Genomic DNA, 15,262 nt, shown 5'->3' with positions numbered 1-15,262 from the left:
GGGCAGGAGATGGGTGTCCCAGGGTGAGAGCAGGGGTGCGAGCAGGGGAGCGTCTCCCACCAAGTTCATGTTCGGCAGACTGCCACTCACCGGGTAAGCAGACCTCAGAGCACAGCTTATTGTCCAGTGCTTTCACGCTGGCGATGTCAAAGTCATTGTTATTGTCACACGCCATACCTAGAAATGCGAATGTCCTCTGGCCTGTAATGGAGTTAAGGCAGTTAGAGAGGGCCTGGCTGTGTTTTTCTCTGCTTCGCTGTCCTTAAAATAAAAATCTTAAGGATGGAGACAAAAAAAAAATCAAATCATGTGTTAAAAAAAAGACAATAATTAAGTGGGTAAAGAGTGGACAATAAAGGAAACTGTGTGGGTATGTTTGTGTTCTCGCTCTGTTCTGCTCTGTTTCCTTAGTTGGCCCCTTTCCAGCCTTCATTCCTGGGAAATCAGACCCTGGGGAGGGCTGTGGGATTCGGACATGCAGACCCGGGCCCAGAGCAGAGCTAAGCCAGGCTGGAAGAGCTAGGAGAGCCACGGGGGAAGCGACCCCGGCTCCAGCCTGTGTCTGTCGGTGCACGTGGGGTGTGTTTATGACCACAAGGCTCTGCGAAATGACTAATACATAAAACGGCAATTAAAGCTCTTTGGTTGCATAATTTTGCACCTCAAATCAAAGAATCACTTCGTTCGCAAAATTATGATTTATTTTCTTATGAGACTTAATTTGCTATTCTGAGTATGTTTTAAGGGGCTGACCAGAAACCTACAGTCGTGTAAGATAGGAAGGGGACAGTTTTACATGTTATTTTTTCAAGCCCCCACCCCGCTTTTTTTTCTTGGTGAAAGGGAGAGGAAGAAACATACATCTACTGCTTATGGCATGTCGGGCGGAAACCACGTAAGGAATGTCAGGCGGAAACCACGTACTGCCCTGTGCCTTTTAGAAGCAAATATTCTACGGGGGGGGTGGGGTGGTGGTGACAATCACAATGGAGAAGTCGGAGCCTTGAGCCCTGAAGACATCAACCGAGGGGAGGTAGCGCCCAACCCCAGCTTGGCTGGCGCGCGAGTGCGGCAGAGGCACAGCCTGGGCGACCACCACTCCTCCGGCACTACTTGGCCAGGCGCGAGTGGTCAAGTGCGCATGCGCACCCCCTGCACACCACACGGCCCCGCAAGCAGCTGACAGTGCCAAAGCAGAAGCGACCAGCATGACATCTGCATCCAGGCTGGGATCCAGGTCTGCTCTGGAGGTTGCCCTTCTGCGGAGGCGCCTCAGAGGAGCAGAGGGAAGAGACACCAGTTCCTGGGATGCCTGGTCCTGCACTCCCAGGTGGGATTCCCAGCCCGCCCCCACTGCTTCCTTGCTCTATATGTAGGTCGTTCCTTTGCTTCTCGGCTTACTAGAAACAAAATTCTTCCGACTGAAGATATAATTGACCTTATTTACGAAACAGAAATAGAGTCACAGATGTAGAAAACAAACTTATGGTTATGGTGGGCGGGGGGAAGGGAGCGGAGGGATAAATTGGGAGACTGGGATTGACATATACACACTACTATATATAAAATAGATAACTAATAAGGACCTACTGTAGAGCACAGGGGACTCTACTCAATACCCTGTCATGGCCTATATGGGAAAAGAATCTAAAAAAGAGTGGATATATGTATATGTATAATTGATTCACTTTGCTGCACAGCAGAAACTAACAAACATTGTAAACCAACGATTCCAATTTAAAAAAATATATACTTGAGGCCTGAATGATGGTAAAGAGAATCGTTCCAAGAGCCTACAGACACTAGTCTACGCTGAGCTGCTAACATCTCTTCCCCTCACCTTGGCTGTGCCGCCGGGGCTGTGATCCCTCTGCTACTGTAACATCAGCCGTTTTCTCCACTAAAGCAGGGAAACCTACTGCCTAACAGTCGTTCCCCCAAGGGGAGCAAGCTGTTCTCCTGCTGCTGCTGAGCTCTGGGGCTGCTGGAGCAGTTCCGTGAGACGCAGCTGAGAAGCTGAAGCAGGAAGGAAGGAGATGGGAGTTGCCCAAGACGCTTCAGGATCTACTCAGCGTAAATGGAGAACTACATGTATCTTCTGCAGCCTTGGCTCAGAGGCCCAGAAAGAGCCGGGAAGGCTGCTGAGGTCCTCAGATACCCTGCTTGCTTTGATATTCCATCAAGAAGACAACCTTTCCCCAAAGCCACACCCTTGAGCAGTGCCACCAAGTCACACCAGTGCCCCTTTCTGTACCCTTTAGAGAATACCCGGGAAAGAAATATAATAAAAGGGAGCAAAAGACCAGGTCTTTTACCATCTTCTTGTGTGGGTGATCCGTCCTCTTCTTCTAGAACATCATTTCCCTAGGACAGAAGGAAGGCACTATGAGTCCATAAAGCAGTGAAATGAGTCTATTGATTGGCAGAAGACAGAACTAATCACCCTCATGGTATCTATACATTTCCTGTCCATGTGAGATGGCTAGGAGGCCCAGCAGAGGCAGATTTTGTTTGGCGAGGCAGGATCGGCCTGTAGGGACCGGGTCTCAGGCCCGTTACAGAGGGACCCTAGGACTGTCAGGAATAGCCTCGGTAATAGTTTAGCTCACACTGTTTCTCTCAGGTGGAAATAAAAGTTGTCAAATGAAAAAGCAAACCGTGAGATCATAAAACTTTCAGAAATCCTTCAGGATCCCCAACCCTATCCGGATACTCCTTTGAGAACATCTGGCTCAAGAGAAAGTCGTAGAGTCCCCACTGTGAGCTGGGCATTCCATATACTTGGGCCACACCTCCGTCAGAGCACTTCTCACGCTGAGTTATAACTCTGATTCCTCCATCAGACGGAGCTCCGGGATGGGTGGATTGGGGGGGTGGGCAGGCAAAAGCCATGTCACTCGGTCTTTGTGTCCCCCAGTGCCAGGAAGGTGTGAGATGCCTGTCCCAGGTAAATACTAAGTGAATTGGAGGACAAACACCCTCTCAAGGGTCTGGCCTGGAAGACTTGCCTCTAGAACTCACCCCACGCCTGTTACGCTGAGACCAGCGCCCTCTGCTAATCGGGCGGTCCCTCTGCTCTGCACCCTGCCTCTAACAGATCCAAGTGCACCACCTTGGAAGGCTTCCTCCAGAACAGCCCCCGTCCTATTTGCATCCTCTGCCAGCGTCAGCAGTCCCTCTGACCGGGGCGGGGGCACCACCGTCCACCCTGCTCTTACCTCTGCATCCTGCTCTTCGGCGGCGGCGGCGGCGAGGCCCGCAAAGTTGCAGTCTGGAGACGCCGCCGGTGTCACCTGCAAAGGAGCAACAAAAGTCAAGGTGCAGATGCCACCGGCAATCCCACCCAGCTCGCCTGGCAGCAAACCCAAACCAAGTCCTCAGGACAGAAGTGGTGCCACACGGAAGACCACATCTGAGGGAGTCTTTGATTCAACGACACGGTACCCTGTTTTCCGGGGCTCCCCTCCCGAGCACTGGGGGGCTTTGCCCATCTCCCTGGCAGGCCCCGGACTGAGCTCCTTGGGACTCGAGTACAGAGCAGAGCAGAGCAGAGCAGAGCGGCGAGGGCGATCCCATGCTCCTCTCTTACCTCTTCTTCTTCCGAGGGGGTCCTGCTGGCAGCCCGGGGGCAGGGGAGAGCCTCCCCCTCCTCTTCCGTGCCAGGGGCGATGTAGGAGCCGGACATGGAGGAGACGGTGTCGGTGCTGATCTGGGAGGACACCATGGACATGACCGACTGGGCCAGACTGCTGCTGGCAGGGTCTTTGGAGACAGGAGTTGGAGGAAGGACACGGAGGTCAGGCCCGGCTGCTGTGAGTGGACCGGGAGCAGAGCTCTCTCCCTGCGCCCGGGCAGCGAGGACACCAGCAGCCTGGCCTGGCCCTCACCAAATAGGGTTTAGATGGAAGGTTTTCCAAGGTTTGGCTCCTTTACATTTTAGAGCTCCAAACTCAGCCTCAGGGATGAGGGCTTTGCTTTTCCCTGTCATAATGTTATGACATTATGAGTGAGACAGCTGCTTCTCCCCCAGCTCAGCCGCTAGGCCGCCCTCTCATTGCAAGAGAGCGAGTCTCACTTCCTCTCAAGCCGGGGGCCTATTTTGTCTGCCGCTTAGGTATTAATTTGCTGCTCCCCAGTCCATCCGGGAGGAAATATTAGAAGCACTATGGACTCGGCTGACGGGGAAGGACCTGCAGTTGCTCCCGCCCCCCATCATGTACCTTCTGGGGAGGAAATTGTGGAGGAGAGAGGGGTCCCCGTGCAGGACGACTGGTCAATAGCTCCTGACGATGACAAGGTCAGGTTCTCACTTTCTGGGGTGATGCCACATTCCTGGGGGAAAAGAAGTAAGCGCCAGTCAAACATGTTAGAGGGGAGGGGTCAGGGCAGGGGGCCTGGGCGAGGAGGAGGAAAGGGCATCGGGGAGGAGCGGCAGGAGGCGACATGCAGAGGGAGGGCCGGTTTCTCCTCGTTGTCACTTCTATGCAGCCCTGACCCGGAGTGGCTGTCTCCCGGGGGGGAGGGGCAAGCACATCCTGCCCGAGGCCCAGCAGCTGCTGGAGTCACACGAAGACCGCAGCTCAGGTGACACAGGTCACCCAGCAGCTGTGACACGGGAACACCCCAGGTTTCCCTAGGATTACAAACAGCTCTCCTTCTGAAGGGAGAGAACACAAAACCAGCGGAGGCCCCGGTACCTGCTGGGCTTCTCCTCTGGGACGGAGGGTTAGTTCCAGCTCGATGGATCTAATACAAACACCGCCTGCCCCCCACCCCACGCCCGGCACCCCCATCAGTCAACTGGGCTCGCAACCTCGGTGCAGCCCAGGGCAGATGCAAAGGCCTACTGATTCTCTCTCTACAGCTTGTGTTCTCTCTTCCAGGTCTTCTTTTCTTAAAACCTTAGTTCAGGCAACCCTCCTGCCTGGCTTGGTCTGTCTCCTGCCTAATCCAGCCTGCACACCTCTGCCAGGTGGGCCCTCGTGAAGCCACGTTCCCACTGTTCCACTGGCCTGCTCAGGGCCCCCACTTCTGCTCCGTGCTTCACGTGTACTGTCCCTGCCACCAGGAACGTTTCTCTCACCTGTCTCTTCGTGTCTAAGAAATGTTGATATTCAGCTCAAACGCTGCTCCGCCATCACACCTGTGGTTCCCTCCACTTAACGTGATCCTCCACGGCACGCCAGTGTCTCTGTTTCGGGAGCACTTCCTTGCTCTGGTTAAAATTCATTCATTCATTCAACAAACGCTTACTAACACCTATGTGCCAGATGTGGTGCTGTTATTCATGTACATGTCCTGTCTCCTACTGGACCATGAGCTCCTCAGGACAGGAACCGCTTTTCACCTTCCTATGCTCCGCTGCACCTAGCCCACCGCCTTACCAGCGGTGGGCTTGACAGCCCGCTGACCTCTGTTACATAAAGCCTGTGAGGGCGCACAGGGTAGAGGATCCCATCTTCCACTCGGCCGCCTGGCTTTTCCACCGGCTGTGCCTGCGTCCAGAACCCGCCCTCCTCAGACATCTGCCCAGTTCGTCTCACCTCCTCTGTCCATGGACCACTTTTTTTTTGGCCTGCAATGGCGTGGCATGTGGGATCTTAGTTCCCCAACCAGGGATCGAACCTACACCCCTTGCAGTGGAAACACGGAGTCCTAACCACTGGACTGCCAGGGGAGTCCCCCTGTCCATGGACCACTTTTTAAAGCGAGCATCCCCACCCTTACGTGACACACGGATCCCCGGTACCACCTGACACATACGTTTTTGTTTTTGTTTTTTTTAATTAATTAATTAATTAATTTATGGCTGTGTTGGGTCTTCGTTTCTGTGCGAGGGCTTTCTCCAGTTGCGGCAAGCGGGGGCCACTCTTCATCGTGGTGCGCAGGCCTCTCACTATCGTGGCCTCTCTTGTTGCGGAGCACAGGCTCCAGACGCGCAGCCTCAGTAGTTGTGGCTCACGGGCCTAGTTGCTCTGCGGCATGTGGGATCTTCCCACACCAGGGCTCGAACCCGTGTCCCCTGCATTAGCAGGCAGATTCTCAACCACTGCGCCACCAGGGAAGCCTGACACATACGTTTTGTACTGGCTGTCTTTTGTGTCCACCCCACCCCAACCACGAAGCCTATAAGCGCCAGGAGGGCAGGGCTTTTGTGTCTCCCCACTGCTGCTGTCCGCAGCGTAAAGGATCATGCCTGGTCAGTAACACAGGCCCCGTACACTGATAAAAGACTGAGTCTGGTGACACCTTTGCTGCTGTCTCAGAGAGTGTTCAAAAGGCGTTTGATGAATGAATGGGAGCAGACGGGCCAGAAGAGGCCAGCAGGCAGGAAGGAGAGCACCTGAAGTCCAAAACCAAACAAGGAAGGACAACACACATTACCTCTCTGAGATGCTGGGCTGACGGTCTCTGAGACAGGTGCGTCTCAGATTCGCTGCATGAACGCTCATCTTCCTCTTCGTGCAGCACAGAAGAATTCTGGGAGATGGACCTGCATAAGCCCGGAGGGAGAAGCAGCTGCAGTCAATGCCCCTTAAAGAACAGAACTCGCCTGCCCTCCCATTAACCAGACGTCACAGGGAGAAGAGGGCCCTGAGGGGAACCGAAGGGAACCTAAATCTTAGGAAGGAGCAGGGATGTGAGAAAGGGCACCAGAGGGTCTGAGACCTCTTCTGGGCATCAGAAAATCGGAGCTTTACCTTTAGCTTCTTCAAACAATTGTGTCTGAACTGGGGGAAAACCACTGACATTTTTAGGGTTTCAATATTTTCATCTGTAAAATACCCTCCTTTCCTCTGCCACGGAAACTTATTATGACTTGCTCCTAGTTGGATGTAAACGCCTAAGAAATACAGATCACAAGGTTCCTTCGGTCCTCAGACTAAGTGATGCTCCCAGGGGCCTGAATGACCCTAACGATGTCATCGTCCCTATACCCCATACTCTCCTCCCACAACAGAACACGTGAGAGGTTCGTCCGTCTGGATCCTCCTAAGTACCCAAGTACCATCTTATTTTCCTCTCCCAAGGGATGGGATAACTTCCCCTCAGGTGCTAGCCCAGGTCTTCAGTGCAATGAGCAGCTCTGGGAACAGCCCAGAGGGTCTACACTGCCCTGGGACTTGGGACTCGAGCCAGCACCGAGGAGGTGAAAGATGGATTGAAAGCATCTCATCAAGGACCCCAGGGCCAACGCTATTGCATGCTGGCTACTCACTTGGAGAGACTGTTTCTGAGCTTGAGTCCTGGGCTGCTGCAGTCGGACAGGCGGTCGAGGGGGGAGAGCGTCCGGACAGGAGGCAGGTGGCCGTCACTGCCGTAGGAAGGCAGCATTCCCGAGCGGCGTCTGTCTCCAAGCACGTGGAGTGGGGGGACTGCCGGGGATGGGGTAAGGGGCCCATTGAGGGCCTCCAGAAGAGACACCACTTCATAACCCGGTGGAATGTTCTCTGAGGACTAGGGGAATCAGAGACAGGTTGGGAAATTAATTAAATACTCTTCGTTTTATGGTATGAGCGTGTTTCTTCCTCTGCGTTGGAAAAACGCTTTCTTTTACATCTAGTCTGGGATTCTGGCAAAGGAAAGCTTCTGTATTAGAAGCAGAAGAAAGATAAAATATCAGAGAACCGCATGTTCCTTGACTCTGCTTACAGATGAACTTCTTGTTAATACTGTTTATGTTTTCCGATTATAGTAGAAATATATGTTAAGTACAGGAAATTTGGAAAATACATACAAGTGGAAAGAAGGAAGGAAAAAAGTCATCAACCATCAAATCACCCAAAGTGATAACTTTTGTTAGCATTCTAGTGTTATTTTCTTCCAATGTTTTTTCTTCTGTACTGTTCACACAGTTGTGATCAATGTGTTAATGATAATTTTATACCCCGCTTACCTCACAGAACATAAATATTTTCCTTCACATGCATCCCTTTTCATAGATACCATACATTTCCTTACTCTTCCATTGGTGCTGGCTATTTAGTTGTGTCCATTTCCTACTGTAAACAACACTTTGATGAACATCTGTTCATCTATTGTGCATAAATCTCTTTTTTTCAGATCATTTTCTGGGTGTTAAATTCTAAGACCTTAGATTACCAAGCACAAATGTTTTTAAGGCTCTTAATATACACAGCTGTTTTGTTTTGTTTATTTTCAGTGATCTTTCTAGTTACACCCTTACAAGCAGTACAGATTACCTGTTTTAATTGCTTCTTGGCCAGCATGGGGTATCTTTAAAAAAGGAAGTTTTTAAATGTGAAAGGTGAAAAATGGTCTCTCATCTTAATTTGAATGTTGTTGATTTTTAACGTGGTTGACTTTTTAAAAAATGACTGCTGACCAGCTATGTTTCCTCTTCTGAGAAATTTTTTATATATCCTTTGCCCATTTATCTACTATTTCATTCAAGTGAGTTATGGTAAAGATACTAGCCTTTCCTCTGATGCAAATGTTGTGAGTACATTTTTTTTCTTTAGATGATTTGCTGTTTGGTTTTAACTTTGGTCATCTTTTACACAGCTAAAGTTTAAAAATTTTTATGCGATAAAGTCTACATGTTCGGTACTTCCCTGGCGGTCCAGTGGTTAAGACTCCGCACTTCCACTGCAGGGGGTGCGGGTTTGATTTCTGGTCAGGGAACTAAGATCCCACATGCCGCGTGGCGTGGCCAAAAAAAAAAAAAAAAAAAATCTACAGGTTCTTTTTTTGGCAGTGTTCCATTGTTTTCAAGCTTAGAGAGCCCTCTCCCATCCATAGTCAACTAAAGAATCATCTATAATTTATTCTAGGTTTTTAATGTTTGGCTTGCTCTGTTTTTAGTGCAGTTAACTAGTTACCCCACCTGGAATTTGTTATCTGGTAAGGAGTGAAGTGCTAAACTGATTGTTCCTCCCTAAAGCACTACCTAATCATTCCAATACCATTTACTGAATAATTGATAATTAATCTCTTCCACTAGCGTGTTAACCTAAAGACAAGACCTTCTGGTCTATAAATACAAAGCGTGGAGGCTTGACACCATCACTTACACCACGAGACAGAGGTGAATTATTTCATCTACGTGGCTCCCAGTACCTGAAGCCACGAAATGATACAAAGAGAAACAGTTACCTTCTTGGAGGATTCAGATAAAAATGGTAAATTGTATCTAAATCCCAAACAATCATCCCTTTGTTTCTGCTTGGGGGCGTTCCAGAGCTGGACCCCATCCCCACCCCCATCTGCCCGGACACGGAGTGAAAGGGCAAGCTGACAGCTCTAGGGATGGTAAATGTTAGCTGGACGCTGAGTCCCCAAGGTGGAAAGGGGAGGTTTTAATGATCAGAACCTCATTTTCCACTGTACTATTGGCTGGTTTTTAACACAACATGATCTCGGCCAGCTTACTCAGTACTTCAGAATGCCAAGGTTTAATTACTTGCCACAAAGTCACGTGAAGAAGGACAAAAGGTGAAAAAAGCCCAACTTACTGAATGCTCTTCTGAGTCGGATGTCTGGGATGAGAGGATGGGGTTAAAGCTGGTTGGGGACAAGGGGCCCAGTTTCTTCCTCATGGCTCTGATCTGAAGCAGTGCCCGGAAGGCTGTGAAGAAGAAAACAGGCCATCAGGACACGGTGATGCAGGACTCAGGACGGACAAGAGCCCGCACGGAAGCCACGACCCCTTCTCCCCCGAGGGCTGACCTCGGGGACCCAGCAGGGCCTCCGGGGCTTACGCAGTCGGCAGATGGGGCAGTTGTTGGCCTGGTAGCGCAGGGTGTCCGCGCAGGTGTTACACAGGCAGAGGTGACGACACGGCAGGATCAAGGTGTCCCGCACGTCCGAGAGACACACCACACACTCGGCACTGTTATCACTCACTTCATCCTCAGCCACCTGGCCGGGGGACAGAAATGTAGCCAGCGTCACAGAGACCCTCACGTCGCATACTTTCTTTAGAAGGCAGCCTGCCTGCAGAGCTGAGACCATGCACTTGGTAAACTACATTGAACTTGGTAGTTTACCAAGTGCACTGGCACACTCAGTTTCACTTCTTCTGGCAACTGTTTGTCTCAAGCTCATCCTCTGAGGCTGAGAGCTGGTCCTGTCTGACAGTGGGAGCTGAAGGGGCCCGGGAGGCCACCCAGGGAAGTGGGGAGCAATGAACCGAGTGAGCAGAGCCCTGCCGAAGAACCGATCCAAACCAGCCTATATTCTCGTTTCCAAAGTTATGTAAGTATAATCATCTGAAACGAGGAAGAAGAAATGCCCTTCTAGGACCAAATGGATTCCAGAGTTTGGCATGCTAAGTTCCTAGATCCTGGCTGAATCAGAGAAGCTCTCACTCTGCCTCCTGGGAAGAGTACATTCAGAACTGTGGATGGAACTTGCCTTAGACTCTTGTGTGTTGTACTTGTTTTCAATTCCATAGATCTCCTGAAGTAGGTAGCTGACCCCATCCACCTGAAGAGCAAATGGAAAAGTTCAAGGGCAGGCTGGTGCTACCGAGAGATGAGTGGGAACTCACCCCCCACCGCCCAACCTCCTTCGGTAACCAAGGACTACTGATTCACAATGAAAAAAATCAAAGGCCTAGAAGAGTGAAGGAGGCTCTTATTTACTTATGTGTTCTCTTTGGGAGGGGAACGAAAATCAAATGCTTAATTCACCCGCCCTTATCCCCAACAAGGAACGTGCGCCAATACAACAGTAACACTCGTACTGCAGACCGCTATCACGGACAGTCAAGGAAGGCAGAAACTAGGAAAAGGATGGAAGACCACGTGTCAGAAGCATTGGTTATGTAATAAAAGCTAAGTTTAGACATTATAAATGGGAAGCAATGGGAATGGGAAAGAAAGAGAAGAAATGGGCAAGGAAAAGAGGGGAAGGGAAAATGCAGAAGCAAAGAGAGAGCAGGACCTTGAAGGAGGGGCCGATTGCGCCCCCTCCCCGGCCACAGGGCCACTCCATATCCAACACGTGGCAAAATATGACCCCTGTTGGCCCTGCTTCTTAAAACCTCAACTTTGGGAACTGCCTGGCAGTCCAGTGGTTAGGACTCAGTGTTCTCACCGCCAGGGGGCCTGGGTTCAACCCCTGGTCGGGGAACTAAGATCCCGCAAGCCCCGAGGCACAGCCAAAAAAAACCAAAAACACCAAAAAAACATTAGAACCTCAGCTTCAATGCCCAGTTTGACTCCCACTAGCTTGGGCCATGTTGGTGCCAAAGCTGGCCCCTCCCTTGTTTCTTTATGCCTGCCCACTCCTCTCCCCTGCCCCCCACCCTGTCCCAGTGATCCCCGCCCCTAAGGCCCAGCCTCTCACCGATTTCCCATCCCACTCTCCAGTCTGACAAAGGCTGTTGCTGATGCCAATCTAGCAATAGAAGAAGAGATAAACCATTTCCCTTGAGCTACCCTAGTCTTTCCATCCCATCCAGGAGTCCTGGAGAACCAGGCCTTCCCATGAGGCAACTCACTGAGGCCAGGCCTTTCCAGGCCGTACCCTGGGCTCAGGATCTGTTATCTCCTCTGCCTCTCTTAAAACTTGCTTTAACGCAGTGATTATATTGGAAAGGACATTATCAACAAATTTATACTAAAGCATTACTGACTACTATTGACCTCATTAAGGGTGGAGAGCACTTAATACCTGAAAGAATAAATGATGTAGAATTTCAGGTATCTGTCACCCATCTGCGGGGGGGGGTGCCTTTCTTTGCATCTCAACCCGAGGCCTACCCTGCCCCGCACCCGACTGCTCCACACCCTCCGTGTGATGACCCACCTTCCCTTGGCAATGCCACTGACACCTCTCCCCTCCTTGTCTTCCATGACCCTCCTCCTGCCTCTGTTAAGAGTGGAAGGAAAGTGCAGGCACACAGCGGGGGTTAGGACTTCCAGCAGACATATGCATAACTTGCTGATCATTCTGGAAGGGGGCAGATGGTCAGCAAACTTGGAATGTGAGAAAAGGAATGTTGGGATAAATTAAGCCAAGAGCTCCAACTGGCCTTGAACTGGACCCCAATACTTTTATCCTTTAGCTGGAAATGTTTCTCACCCTGGCATTTTAAATAAAAACATTCTCCCTAAACCTAAACTCAGGAGATAAATCTTGTCCTTTCATTTTCTAAAGTCCTCTGCTCAGATAATGGCTGCCTCACCACCAACAATTCTGGAACAACAGAGACACCAAAAATCAGTATTCCTTTCAGGCCACCCAAGTAGTTTCCAACACAGAAAAGCATTCCCTGTTTGCTTTTCTTCTTTGATTTAAAAAAAGGGGGGTGGTGGTGGAAGGGAAAGAAGAGTGCTTTAGCAAAAGAGTGGAGAGAGAGAAGGGGATACACCAACAGTCCCTGGCCCTCGAATACTTACTACTTGTTTCTGTTTGAGGGGCTTGACACAGAAAGTCCCATCTGTGTGCTGGAGCGAAAATACGACAGTTATGAAGGAGGGCAACGAGGATCAGCTGTTCTTTGGTTACTTCTCTCAATTACACACCTCCTGGAGGCCCCCCCAGCCCCCCACACCCTGCCAGTGTGGAATGACAGACTCCTCATACGGGAAGGGTCTTCAAGCACATAGTCTAGCCCTTCTGCTTTAAGAAGAGGAAACGACGGACTTCCCTGGTGGTCCAGTGGTTAAGAATCGGTCAGGGAACTAAGATCCCACATGCCGTGGGGCAACTAAGCCTGAGCGCCGCAACTACTGAGCCCATGCACTACAACTAGAGAGAAGCCCTGGCACCACAGCGAAGATCCTGAGTGCCATAAATAAGACCCGACGCAGCCAATAAATAAATAAATAAATATTAAGAAAAAAAAAAGAAGAGGAAACGAGGCCTAAGGAGTTGAAGGTCATGCAGCAAGTTGGTGGCGTAGCCCCCGGTGTGGTGCTTCCCCCAGCTCCCCGCGCAGCCTCCGAGCCGGACCCACTCTGCCGAGCCCAGGCAGCCAGTGAACAGGGCTCCACGTGTCCTCACAGGAAAGACAGAGCAACATGCACCAAAGTGAGGCCCTATAACATTACCCACTGACCTTTTCAAAAGTGCCCAGCAGGACGTGGCAATGGCCAAAATACTCTGAAACAAATAAAGGCACATGGATGAAGAAGAAGAAAGCCAACAACACGCCTCGATTCCACTCACCGTCCCTGGGTCCCAGAGTCTGGCAAAACGAACCCTCTGGCTGTCACGGGAAGGGGCAGGTTACGTCACCCAATAGGACTCTCGTTGCCCGAGGAGAGTGGGAGCAGGAGTGCGTGGGGATGTGGGAACTGCCTGATACCCATGGGGGAGGCGTGTTGTTCTGAGGCCGCAGCCGCTGCCAGGCCTGCACGCTACATACGGGCGCGTGTGCAGCCAAAGAAGACAGGAAGCACCCGTACCGTCTCCTTCGTCCACCACAGCATGGACCACTAACGGGTAAACCTCTCTGTCCAGGTCAAAGCCAAGCTGAAAGAAAAGGAAAAAAAAAAAAGGGACTTAACACATTAAAAGGGCACAGTAATCCGTCAGAAAGGGAGGTCCCGTCAGGAAGCCTGGACCTCATCTCTGCTCCTCATCCATCAACCTGGTAACGACCTAAGTCCGTAGCATTGAAGGCCACCAGTCTCTTTGTAAAAAGTCTCATAGATGTAAAGGCTTCTAACCTGCAGGTCTTTCCTTTGGGCACGGCTTTCTCAAAATATCCTGGGTTAATGGGCTACTTTGGGATAGAAAAATTAGACGTATCCTTCCCAGGGCATGAAGACGTTACAAGGCTGAAGGGGAGCATGGCCTTCGAGTACCCGAGTACCCGGGCCTATCCTTTGCTGCTGGCCAGGGTCCTGAGTAGCTCCCACGCCCTGTGGGTCTGTGGGCAGGACCTGCCCTGCACTTTCTCCCAGCGGCCGGTCCCCTCTGCCAGCCGGCAGCTCACCTCCTCTTCAGCCCACTCGGAGGGGTCCACGGTGTGGGAGGGCAGGCAGAACTGCTGGCATACCCCACGCTTGTAGTGCACCGTCTCTGACTGCAGGCTGTTGTCTTTGGGGATGTAGCTGTTGATCGAAGTGGGAAGCAAAGCAGAAGTTACTATCTGACGGTTTCCTCTGTCGCATGCCTGTTCTCAGTTATCAACAGGTTCTCAGTATAGAGTGGAAGAGAAAAGAGAAGAAAAGATCTTCTTTATAATCTCTTTCCTTTGCCCTTGCTTGGTAATGCTATTAAAGTTATCTATTCCACCCTCATATCCACAGAAAGGTAGCTTAATAGATTTTTAACCGCATCATGATGACCTGAAGGACTATGCTGCTATCTGTCACTGTACCAAGATGACATAGTTTGAAGGGGAAAGGTGAAGAAGTAAGGCTGTGTAGAAGAAAATCCAAATTCAGGAACCAGCTCTCACCTGGGTGTAGAAAAAGAATGTTTTCCTCCACAGGTGAGCACGTCAGGCACAGACCCTAACCTGTCTCGGAAGGACGTGGCTCCCCTCGTCCTTTGTTCTTACCTGGCAATCCCATTCTGGAACTCTTCGGTGGCCTGATAATAGATGGTGATGGCCACCCGAGCATCCGTGTCAAAGGTGAACTCCACGTTGTAATGGACTTTCGCTCTGCCGGCCTCTTCCCCCGGGGTCTTCACTTCCTCGGCACATCTAGAAAACCACAAAGACTCAGCATTTGGGGGTAGCAAATTAATGTTTTAAAAGTAATCTTTTTTCTTTTCTTTTTTTTGTGGGATCTTAGTTCCCTGACCAGGGATGGGACCATGCCCCCTGCAGTGGAAGTGCAGAGTCCTAACCACTGGACTGCCAGGGAATTCCCTTCTTTTCTTTTTTTTTTTTTGTAATATTTATTTATTTGGTTGCACCAGGTCTTAGTTGCGGCTCGAGGGCTCCTTAGTTGTGGCATGCATGTGGGATCTAGTTCCCTGGGCAGGGATTGAACCCAGGCCCCCTGCATTGGGAGCGAGGAGTCTTATCCACTGTGCCATCAGGAAAGTCCCCTGTTTTCTTTTTTTAATTGAACATATTGTGGGCTTCCCTCCATGATCATACACTTTCCATCCTCATTTTGAATGATGGCAGAGCACGTTGTTACCACTATCAGGGGGCATTTAGGCGATTTCTGATATTTCACGGTGCCACAGTGAACATCCTTGTGCACTTGCCAGGCTTTTTAAAAAAAAAGTTTTTAATTTTAGTCAAAGTTACTAATCACATAGTTTAAATAGTTTCCACAAGGCTCGTGACAAAAACCCAGCAGGTCTCTTTCTGTCCCTTTTCCTC

General features: G+C 50.5%; 1 protein-coding gene across 5 annotated transcripts in view; it reads right to left on the bottom strand.

The window, feature by feature from the left end:
• The window catches only part of RNF157 (ring finger protein 157), an 82,361-nt gene that overhangs the window by 8,332 nt on the left and 58,767 nt on the right, over positions 1 to 15,262 (bottom strand). For 3 of the 5 annotated variants that reach the window (XM_007185742.3, XM_007185741.3, XM_057536073.1), the window contains 15 exons: positions 14,483 to 14,629; positions 13,913 to 14,030; positions 13,380 to 13,446; positions 13,031 to 13,074; positions 12,369 to 12,416; positions 10,378 to 10,449; positions 9,723 to 9,882; positions 9,477 to 9,589; positions 7,220 to 7,458; positions 6,385 to 6,493; positions 4,221 to 4,332; positions 3,590 to 3,762; positions 3,219 to 3,293; positions 2,316 to 2,364; positions 91 to 201 (listed from right to left, as the gene is read on the bottom strand). In XM_007185742.3, the coding sequence (XP_007185804.1) occupies positions 91 to 201; positions 2,316 to 2,364; positions 3,219 to 3,293; positions 3,590 to 3,762; positions 4,221 to 4,332; positions 6,385 to 6,493; positions 7,220 to 7,458; positions 9,477 to 9,589; positions 9,723 to 9,882; positions 10,378 to 10,449; positions 12,369 to 12,416; positions 13,031 to 13,074; positions 13,380 to 13,446; positions 13,913 to 14,030; positions 14,483 to 14,629 (1,637 nt within the window). Of the gene's footprint in view, positions 1 to 90; positions 202 to 2,315; positions 2,365 to 3,218; positions 3,294 to 3,589; positions 3,763 to 4,220; positions 4,333 to 6,384; positions 6,494 to 7,219; positions 7,459 to 9,476; positions 9,590 to 9,722; positions 9,883 to 10,377; positions 10,450 to 12,368; positions 12,417 to 13,030; positions 13,075 to 13,379; positions 13,447 to 13,912; positions 14,031 to 14,482; positions 14,630 to 15,262 lie in introns of those variants that run through there. The other 2 variants (XM_007185744.3, XM_028167339.2) reach the window with 2 other exon arrangements.

Source organism: Balaenoptera acutorostrata, chromosome 20 (assembly GCF_949987535.1).
Source record: "Balaenoptera acutorostrata chromosome 20, mBalAcu1.1, whole genome shotgun sequence".
Lineage (NCBI taxonomy): Eukaryota > Metazoa > Chordata > Mammalia > Artiodactyla > Balaenopteridae > Balaenoptera > Balaenoptera acutorostrata.
This window is presented reverse-complemented; position numbering and strand designations above follow the sequence as displayed.